The sequence below is a fragment of the Sinocyclocheilus grahami genome, unplaced genomic scaffold (assembly GCF_001515645.1).
Source record: "Sinocyclocheilus grahami isolate Dianchi unplaced genomic scaffold, SAMN03320097.WGS_v1.1 scaffold744.1, whole genome shotgun sequence".
Classification (NCBI taxonomy): domain Eukaryota; kingdom Metazoa; phylum Chordata; class Actinopteri; order Cypriniformes; family Cyprinidae; genus Sinocyclocheilus; species Sinocyclocheilus grahami.
The window spans coordinates 168,341-179,489 of record NW_015505923.1 but is presented as its reverse complement, the minus strand read 5'-3'; the positions used below and the strand labels follow the sequence as shown (position 1 = coordinate 179,489).

Here is an 11,149-nt window from a genome sequence, read left to right as displayed (position 1 = left end):
TCAGATGACATCGCACTGTCCCCTCTGGTTCTCTCTGACTCATCCAGCTCCACTGGGGCTGGATGCCAGGGTACAGAAGTGGCCGAGGCTTCGTCTGTACGCCTTTCCCCCGATCGCTTTGCTCCCGGGAGTTCTGGAGAGAGTGCGCCTGGACGGAGTCGGTCTACTGTTAGTAGCCCCGTTCTGGCCGGGCTGAGTATGGTTCTCGGACCTGATTTCCCATCAGGAGGGACCTCCTCTCACAGGTGGAGGGCACGATATTTCACCCCCGCCCGGAGCTGTGGAAGTTATGGGTGTGGCCCCTGAGGGGGCACAACTAGTAGCTTCTGGTCTCTCAACTGAGGTTGTTGAGACCATCCTCCAATCCAGAGCTCCCTCCACGAGGAAACTGTACGCCTTGAAGTGGAAACTTTTCACTTCCTGGTGTAGAGACCGCCAGCTTGACCCAGCTAACTGCCCAGTCGGTTCAGTACTTGAGTTCCTGCACGTTTCCTCCGTGGTGCGCTGAGGCTGAGGCCTCTCGTACGATCTCGCGTCCCCACGTGGGACCTGGCAGTGGTGCTAGAAACTCTCTGTAAGCCTCCGTTCGAGCCAATTGAGGAGATTTCTGATCGCCACCTCACGATAAAAACTACCTTTCTTCTGGCGATATCTTCTCTTAAGAGAGTTGGGGATTTGCAGGCCCCTACGGTTCCCCTAAGAGAGGTCTTCCAGCAACAAAACAGACCCTCAGTCGGTGGATAGTGGATGCCATCTCCATCTCTTATGAGTCCGCTGATCTCCCCTCACCGCTAGGGGTCAAGGCTCACTCCACTCAAAGTGTGGCGGCCTCTAAGACCTTTTTCGCAGGTGTTTCTATGCAGGACATCTGCAACGCTGCGGGTTGGTCCACGCCCATTACCTTCGTCAGGTTCTACGGTTTAGACATGCAAGCCACTCCTAGCTCTTCTGTTCTCTTGCCCTAGCTTCCACACTAGGCAGAGATTTGAAAGTCTGGCGGCGTGGGCATTCTCGTTCCCGAAGCGTACGTATGTAACCATGGCTCCTCGAGGAAACGAGATGCTGCGTCTCGGTGCCATACTTCCGGCATCCCTGCCATCGCTTGCTTCATTCCTGAAGCTGACGCCGGCTCCGCCGCACGTGCTTTTATAGCTTCCTGGTAATGACGTCACCAGCCCGTGACGTCTCGCCCAGCTATTGGACTGATTTCACATGTGATTCAGAGCGTGGTCACAGAAGGCGTTCCCGAAGTGTTCTCCGACGCAGCGTCTCGTTCCCTCGAGGAACCATGTTTACATATGTAACCTGAGACGATTTCAGTGCTTTGCATTTTCTCATATTCTCATAAAACTTTTGCGTTCATCCCCATGACATGTAAAGTTTCTCAGGGGAATGCAAACGTTTTGAGGGAAGAAAGCAAAGATTATCGGGGGAGCTTTTGCAAGATAACTAAAAAGCATTTAAATAAACTTTGTTCTCCATCTCATTTTTGTTTCATTAGCATGAATGTAACGAATACCACTTTGCAGCATCAAAGGCATAAAGGACTATTTTTGTGCATCTAACATAACTGGAAATTAATGACACCTGAAGCCTCGCACATTCATGTTTCAAATGTCCCACTCAAACACCCACTCTTATAATAGAAATAAAGCGAACTCTGCAAACTACCAGTAGTTAAGCTAATGTATATATCCTTAGGTCTCACCTTTGTTTCCCACTTGTCTGTTTTCATTCAGAGGCTGCGAGTTCGGAGAAGTTCTGTTATGAGAAGCTAAATACTGAAGGCTCAGAGAAGGGCAACTGCGGTCAAGATGGAGACAAATGGATCCAGTGCAGTAAGCAGTGAGTTACAAAGCATGCAAAACTCAACACTTCAATGCTAGGGCACTGTGGGTGGTTGCTTACAGGCCTAAGTCAAAAAGATCCCACCAATGATATTCAGATCTAGATAGGTCTCATGTTCTAGAGGATTTTTCACCCTTTTTACCAGGAAAAAAATAATCTGATTACTCAGACAAGTAATGGCACATCTCTCCTCAAACTACATTATATGAAGTATAATTCACTTCTGCTGCACAAAAAGTAGAGCAAACACTCTAAAGTTTATGGTTACAAATAACAAATTAGAGCTTAAACCAATGTCTGAGACCTTTTTAAAACTTTAGCTTTGTAACACGTGCTACATTTCCATTTGGAATATGTGTATGTCATGGGTGTGTGTAGGAATAAGCTCACAAAGATGCAGATGAATGTAAGAGCGAGACTTAATAACAAAAGAACTCACATGCAGGGAATAAAGCTTTTCCATGAATGAGAACCAACAAACACAGAGGGAAAACTCAGGGACCAAACAAAGGAACCGGTGAGATAATTAACAACACAGGTGGAACCAAATGAGCTAATCAGAACTCAGGCAAACTAGGTCACAGAGAGCAAAGCACAATGGAAACACAAAACAGACAGACATGTTAGTTACAGTGTACTGCTAAGTACAACTAGTAATAAAACGTGATAGGTCTCACCTTTGTTTCCCACTTGTCTGTTTTCATTCAGAGGCTGCGAGTTCGGAGAAGTTCTGTTATGAGAAGCTAAATACCGAAGGCTCAGAGAAGGGCAACTGCGGTCAAGATGGAGACAAATGGATCCAGTGCAGTAAGCAGTGAGTTACAAAGCATGCAAAACTCAACACTTCAATGCTAGGGCACTGTGGGTGGTTGCTTACAGGCCTAAGTCAAAAAGATCCCACCAGTGATATTCGGATCTAGATAGGTCTCATGTTCTAGTGGATTTTTCACCCTTTTTACCAGGAAAAAATAATCTGATTACTCAGACAAGTAATGGCACATCTCTCCTCAAACTACATTATATGAAGTATAATTCACTTCTGCTGCACAAAAAGTAGAGCAAACACTCTAAAGTTTATGGTTACTGGTTAAAATGGTTACAAATAACAAATTAGAGCTTAAACCGATGTCTGAGACCTTTTTAAAACTTTAGCTTTGTAACACGTGCTACATTTCCATTTGGAATATGTGTATGTCATGGGTATGTGTAGGAATAAGCTCACAAAGATGCAGATGAATGTAAGAGCGAGACTTAATAACAAAAGAACTCACATGCAGGGAATAAAGCTTTTCCATGAATGAGAACCAACAAACACAGAGGGAAAACTCAGGGACCAAACAAAGGAACCGATGAGATAATTAACAACACAGGTGGAACCAAATGAACTAATCAGAACTCAGGCAAACTAGGTCACAGAGAGCAAAGCACAATGGAAACACAAAACAGACAGACATGTTAGTTACAGTGTACTGCTAAGTACAACTAGTAATAAAACGTGTCTTAGACATTGAAGTGATGCTGTCAGATGCTAATGCTACACAACTCTACAGATCACAGTGCTTATTTATTCACTTTCATATAAAGGGATAGTTCACCCAAAAATGAAAATTCTGTCATTAATTACTCATCCTCATGAAGACCTTCATTCGTCTTCATCTTCGGAACACAAATGAAGATATTTTTTGATTAAATCCGAGAGCTTTCTGACCCTGCATAGACAAACTACCACGTTCAAGGTCTAGAAAGGTAGTAAGGGCATCATTAAAATAGTCCATGTGACATCGGTAACTGTGATGTTATGAAGCTATGAGAATACTTTTTTGTGCGCAAAGAAAACAAAAATAACGACTTTATTCGCTTCATAACATCATGGTTGAACCGCTGATGTCACATGGACTATTTTAATGATGTCCTTACTAACTTAACTGTCTTCATTTGTGTTATGAAGATGAACGAAGGTTTTACGGGTTTGGAACGACATGAGGGTGAGTAATTAATGACAGAATTTTCATTTTTGGGTGAACTATCCCTTTAAATAACAATCATTGTTTCTGTCTGTACATTTCATATATTTTGTGTTGAACTGATGAGTAAAGGTGCAGAAGAAAGACAAACAGCTTAACTATTTATGATCATCGTCAAATGTTTTAACATTCATTCTTGACAGGTTTCATGCATAATTTAAGATGTTTGTTGTTACACTTTACTTTTGAAAATGTGTAGATATTATGTTACTAAACATATCTACTTTGTGTTTTGAATTGATTTATTTGTTCCATAGAAAACTGAAACCAATTATGGATAACATCTTTTTTTTTTTTGTATTTGTTAACTGTTATATGCATATTTCTTTCTTTCTGGTAAAAGCTAGCATTGTCATTCTAATAAAATCAACTGATGTGTTGTTCAGGTTAGACAGTCTTTAGGAAGCCGAATCCAACAGTAGGCTTATCAAATATTGTGAATGTGTTGAAAATGTTTTTTTTAGGTGAACTATCCCTTTAAATAACAATCATTGTTTCTGTCTGTACATTTCATATATTTTGTGTTGAACTGATGAGTAAAGGTGCAGAAGAAAGACAAACAGCTTAACTATTTATGATCATCGTCAAATGTTTTAACATTCATTCTTGACAGGTTTCATGCATAATTTAAGATGTTTGTTGTTACACTTTACTTTTGAAAATGTGTAGATATTATGTTACTAAACATATCTACTTTGTGTTTTGAATTGATTTATTTGTTCCATAGAAAACTGAAACCAATTATGGATAACATGATTGGTAACATCTTTTTTTTTTGTATTTGTTAACTGTTATATGCATATTTCTTTCTTTCTGGTAAAAGCTAGCATTGTCATTCTAATAAAATCAACTGATGTGTTGTTCAGGTTAGACAGGCTTTAGGAAGCCGAATCCAACAGTAGGCTTATCAAATATTGTGAATGTGTTGAAATTTTTATTTTTATTTTTTATTAATGCTTAAACAGACAATACAAAAGGAACTTAGTCAAGGGATCACATACAAATCCAGAAAATAATAACCAATAATAATGACCACATTCACATTAATAGTAGCTTAAATACTGTTACAAACAAACAAAACAAAAAAAGAAAAAAACACAGAGCGTGAATGACATTACAGAGACATTACAATGAGATTAAAAAAACAATTACATACAAGGGGAGCATCTAAAAGCATGAATTTTCTTTAAATGCTTCTGTATAATATTTCAGAAATCGTAGGGATTTTTTATTCTTTATAAGATGAAGAGATTTTAGAAGTGAGTTTAATTCAATTTTAAAAAGGGGATAGGATGGGAAGCTATTTGCGGATTTTTGTTTGTGAATGAAAAATTTACCAAATAATGTGTTAAAAATGATTGTGTTAAAGACATTTGTTACCTTGCCTGTGAAAACCCAGCTAAAGCCTTTTTTGGTGATTTACTGTTTTCTACATAAAATCATCCTTTATAAAGATGTAGAACATTCTGTGATCTTTATTATTGACTTAGTAAGGCCATGTCAAAAATTTAAATCATAGTGAAATTAATGGTTGAAATCAAACTTTGATGCTTGTTATCTCATAATTAGATTTTGAGACTTCAGCCTGAATTTCACAGACAGGGTCACATTTCATTCTTAAATCTAATTTTTCACAGACCCTCTTGTGGCCCCTGTGGATGTTCTGGAGTCGCTGTGATTTTTGTGCTGTCTCTATTGCAGTGATGTATTTTGTGGATACCTGCTGTGCACTAACACTGGCCGAATCCCACGGATTGGAACTATAAAAGGAGAAGTCACTCCCACAAATTTCAACCATCAGGGCAGACTGATCGACTGCAGGTGAGACACACAGAGACACATTTATAATGCTGATTATCATGTATGATATGCTGGCAGATCTGAACACGCACACACACACTGTTTTCTCAGCGGTGGTCACGTCTTGCTGGATGATCAGACTGATCTCGGGTATGTCGAGGATGGAACTCCATGCGGTCCATCTATGATGTGTCTGGACAGGAAGTGTCTCCCTCTTCAGTATCTGAACCTGAGCTCCTGTCCCACCGGACCCAACGAACACGTCTGTTCCAGTCACGGGGTGAGACAAACCTGACTGCACACACTGAATACATGCATATTGAGGTTTACTCGTTTATTCTGTATGAGCATCCATTTCTCATTATGCTATTATGATAAGTATTTTTTGGCCATTCTAAATTTAAACAGGTGTGCAATAATGAGGCAGCGTGTACATGTGACACAACGTGGGCGGGGACAGATTGCAGTATGCCTGATCCTCCAAAAGAACCACCCCCTGCTGAAGATGAGGGACCCAAGGGTTTGTGGCTTTAGTGCTCTGGCACTAACACAGATACAAACACATACAGAGAGAGTGGATCTTCTTCATAAAACACCAGAAGAGATTGGTGAAATCTCTTAATATTTTGAGTGGATTTTTGTGAATGATTCACACACACATTCATTATATACACGCTTAAAGAATGAGGCTCAGACGTTCAGAAGTTTTGGGTGGTAGAATTTTTGTCTTTGAATGAAGTCTCTTATGCTCACCAAGGCTGCATGTAATTGGTCACAAATACAGTAAAAACGAATATAATTCAAATGAATGTTTTCTATTTGAATATATTTTAAAATGCAATTTATTCCTTTGATCAAACCTGAATTTTCAGCAGCTTTACTCCAGTCTTCAGGGTCACATGATCCTTCAGAAATCATTCTAATATGCTGGTTTAAACCTGGTCTCATGATGAAAACGGACCTCTGGGTAATACATATCAATAAGTAGGCTACATATCACTGCAGTTTTCAACAGAAATGAACACTAGAGGCAGTAAAACAGCGAGATTTTTTGTGCACAGTTATGATTACATTGTTTATGCGGTTTAAGGTTAAAAAAACACATTATTTTCCGCAAACTGTATTATTGTTTCTCCTCTATGCCCCGCCTTTCTGAAACGCGTCGATTTTTACAAAGCTCATCGGTCTGAAAAGCGAGGTGTGCTCTGATTGGCCAGCTATCCAGTGCATTGTGATTGTCCGAATTCCTCAAGCATGTGACGGAAATGTTACGTCCCTCACCATATTATGATGCTTGCGGCAACCACATGTGATGACCCCGGGCTGGACTCCGCTTCGTCCACGGTGAAAGCCGATCCGGTGATCCACAGCGCGAAGTTGAAGTATTTCCTCAGTGACCAGCACGGATCAGCTCCAGGCATGACGAAGCGGATATCGTCCTCTTTTGGAAGACCAAACAAAGTAGTTTCGCTTTCACAACGAAACACACAGCGTCTTCACGACATGGCGGCGGCGGCAGCAACAATACTACAGCGAGAATTAAAGTTACGCCTTCTTTCTTTGCGTGAACATTTGGGCAGCGTTATGCTAATCTTCGCACATCGTGACGTAGACATGTTGGGGGCGTGTTAGAACGAGCAGTTTTAGGTAGGCGTGGTTGACTCTTAACTTTTATAAAGAATATCTCTTTGGATTTGAGACTTTAGTCTTTGCAACTTTACAGATCTTCTTTATGCACCAAGAGCTTGTAACACTCCAAAGAGAAAGGAAAAATTGAAATGGCATCATATGACCCCTTTAAGTCACACTTGCTTTCAGTTTCAGTTCATACTATCAGGTAGGTTTAGGTGTAGTGCAGATGGTATGTTATTTTAAAACGTCTCGGAGCATTAGACTTACAGCGCCATTCAATGGACATTTCAAGTCAGACTGAGGTGACGCATATAAAACCAACATTACATAAAACGTACCATAAGTACGTTCATCTGTTCCAGGGAAAAAACCGAACACTCTGTTTTAGCAGCACCCAGTGGACATTTCACATCGAATATGTCGTGAAACGTACATGACGGTACGTATTCCGCGTCTTGTGAAAAATTACCAAGAGGTACATATTCGTCATGAGACCAGGTATGCTGATTTGCTGCTCATGAAACATTTTAGATCAATGTTGAAAGCAGTTGTCCTGCTTATTTTTTTTTCTGTAAAGCATGAAACATTTTTCATGATTTTCTGATGAATAGACAGCTCAATAGAAGAAGCATTTATTTGAAATCAAAATCTTTGGTAAAGGCCCATTCACACCAAGGACACTAACTATAATGATAACAATATTAGCGTCCGCAATTGATGACAATGCTCTGTTTATTATAAGAGTGTGCCGCAGTTTTGTCTCCCGCCGCTTTAAATGCTCAAGGGATTGATTGATTTCAGCAATATTGTTTTATCGTGGAAATGTGTGGACTTCAGTATTCTAATCGAATTAGAACGGTTATTACCGTTTTCTAGTTATAGTTATCATCCTTGGTGTGAACAATGTCTTTACTGTCACATTTTTTGATCAATTTAAAGCAGCATTCCTGAATAAAGTATCAATTTCTTAAAAAGAATAATGATACCAGACTTTTGTCCACTACAGTGAAACTTTATTTCGAATATAATAGTAAATACACAGTTCCTAAAATCACAAAGGGAGGATGAAAACAAATGAGTATATTAATGTAGATTTTTTTTTAAATCTCTTTATTTAATCTTCATTTATTGATAACATCTTTAGCAATGTGGTGCAGTCCAGAACTCATTTTGGGTAACTTTTTCCATCTCATATTGGCTTAGATGAGATTTTTTTGCCAGCATGTGAAATGATCGAACACAGTTAATTACTTCGTTTTCACATGCAGGCTGAATACCTGTATGGAAATCTCAAACTGTTAAAGGTGGCATAAAAATGCTAGATCTTGTAAAGACACTATTGGTTTTGCTGGAACAGAAATTTTGAGTTCTAGCGAATCAAAGCTCATGTCCCATTTTCCCCACACTTGCCCAAACAGGTCCTAGTGCCACCAATCTCATCATAGGGTCGATCGCAGGGGCCATCCTGGTGACAGCTATAGTCCTGGGTGGGACGGGCTGGGGGTTTAAGTAAGCACCGGTCTGCATGTCTCTTCGCTCTAACTACAGGCAACACTATACCTGCAGCTTACACTCAACGCGATCTGGGTTTCTGCTGCAGACGCTGTACCAGGACAGAAACGCTCTACAGTACTGGTCTGCGAGAGTCACTGCAGCAGAACCTCAAACCAGCTTGAAGGGCCCAGCTGAAATGCTGCCCTGCATGTTAAAATGACACACAACCTCCGCAAGCCTCACAGACACAAGCCGGAGAGGCTGAAAATGTTTGGGAATAGATAGAAGTTTAGAATCAACTGAAGCTGACAGCTTTAAAACGTTCAGACAATAGTTTAGTGAATTGTATTCAATGGTCTGTGCAATTAAATGTACAGTTAATTTCAGCCACAGTATTCTACTGCAGTAATTTATGGACTCAAACGTAACAAAAACTAATTTTACACAATCTTACCGCAGTTATACATAAGCCATCTGCTATGCTGGTACAGTCAAAGCCGGTGTTTAAACATGTGAGAGCAAGTCTGAGTCTGCAACCTAGTAATTACTGAATTAATTATATACATAACAACTGAAATAAATATAAGAATATATGAAAACGAATATATACTGTAATTATATACTGTATTAATTATACTTTACTGCAAACTGAATTCAGTGTTTACAGACACTTAATAGCATGTTAATTGCAATTCAATTAAAATGTATTAGTTTTAAATTAATATTATGGTAAATACTATTAGCTGACCCTTAGAGTGCTTTTTTTCACCCACTTAAGTATATTATTACTTCTGTTATCTTTATATATTTAAAGTACTGCTGAATATACTGACAACCATGGGGGTGTGCAGGAAACGCATCATTTCATGATCAATGATGCCATCTGAAGGGCCGTTCACACTGACAGCGGTTCACTCTGATTAGCAGTAAAGCTAGATGTTTCTGCGTTGACTGCATCAGAGGTGGATCATGTTTGATTTACTCCCTTTGATAGTTGGGTCTATGACATGGCGCTCATTTGTTTGTCCAGATCTATAAATAAATATATAAAAGAATACAATGAATGCAATTCATACATACATTGACTTAAATACACATTTTCTATGATGAGCGTGTTTTTAATTCATTTTAAATTTAATTAATTTACCATCATAATGATAAAACCTACATGCGGTGAAGGGCCGTTCACACTGACAGCGGTTCACTCTGATTAGCAGTAAAGCTAGATGTTTCTGCGTTGACTGCATCAGAGGTGGATCATGTTCGATTTACTCCCTTTGATAGTTGGGTTTATGACATGGCGCTCATTTGTTTGTCCAGATCTATAAATAAATATATAAAAGAATACAATGAATGCAATTCATACATACATTGACTTAAATACACATTTTCTATGATGAGCGTGTTTTTAATTCATTTTAAATTTAATTAATTTACCATCATAATGGTAAAACCTACATGTGGGGGGGCAGGAAATTATATCATAGAGAGGACCCTTGCAAACCCTCATGACTGTTCAGTGTCAGTAAGTCTGGGAAAATATCAGATAAGTTAACCTTTTTTATGACAAGGCAAGGATAGCTCGTGTTGTAAAATGTCATGCGGTGCAACCAAAAAAACAAAACAAAGACATTTATGACTTTTTTAAAACAGCATAATGGTTATTGCAATGTGTGCACTCACATGTACTCAAAGTGTGAGGAAAATGTTTTATCACTTAAAGTCCCCCTGTAGTCAAATATTTTATCCCTTAAAACTTATCTTTGATAATCAAAATGACATATTTAAATGTTTTTCTCATGCCTTAAAATAGCTTGAATGTAACTCTACACCCTTGCCTCATTTACTATATGCTGATCTATGAATATGCAAATGAGCCCCGCCTCCACTCAGTCACACCAGCCAGCGCCTCCAGATCCACTGAACTGTAGTAACTGCAAAACAATGGCATACACGGATACTGACAGATAAAACTATGTTTTTACTAGCGGACAACTACAGTGAATACTGTAACATTCGTTAAAGTTACTTACTTGACAATGTTGTGTCCTCAAAATGCATTGAAGACTGGAATGCAGCCGTTTGTGATTGTTAATTCGCGCCCGCTTCCCTTTGTGTGAAGTGCAAACGCAGCTGCGGGAGAGGTGCATCTGACTCCGGGCTACTTTTACACTGTTGCCACGGGTTATAATGCTAGTTAGCGGTTCTAAATTCACATTAAACCACAGCTTCATGGGTTTTTTGCTCTGGTTTATTTTTGGTTTTGTGCTGGTATTGGTATATTTTGCATGCTAGTGATAGGAATCGATCCCTTGACGTGATTGGTTATTGGTTTGTGACGTAGCAAACCT

The 11,149-nt window shown here is 39.3% G+C and overlaps 1 protein-coding gene across 1 annotated transcript in view; it reads left to right on the top strand.

The window, feature by feature from the left end:
* The window catches only part of adam23b (ADAM metallopeptidase domain 23b), a 47,079-nt gene that overhangs the window by 31,931 nt on the left and 3,999 nt on the right, over positions 1-11,149 (top strand). The window contains exons 18-22 of the mRNA XM_016245066.1: positions 1,740-1,845; positions 5,574-5,693; positions 5,784-5,952; positions 6,081-6,192; positions 8,723-8,813. Coding sequence (XP_016100552.1) covers positions 1,740-1,845; positions 5,574-5,693; positions 5,784-5,952; positions 6,081-6,192; positions 8,723-8,813 — 598 coding nt within the window. The remainder of the gene's footprint in view (positions 1-1,739; positions 1,846-5,573; positions 5,694-5,783; positions 5,953-6,080; positions 6,193-8,722; positions 8,814-11,149) is intronic.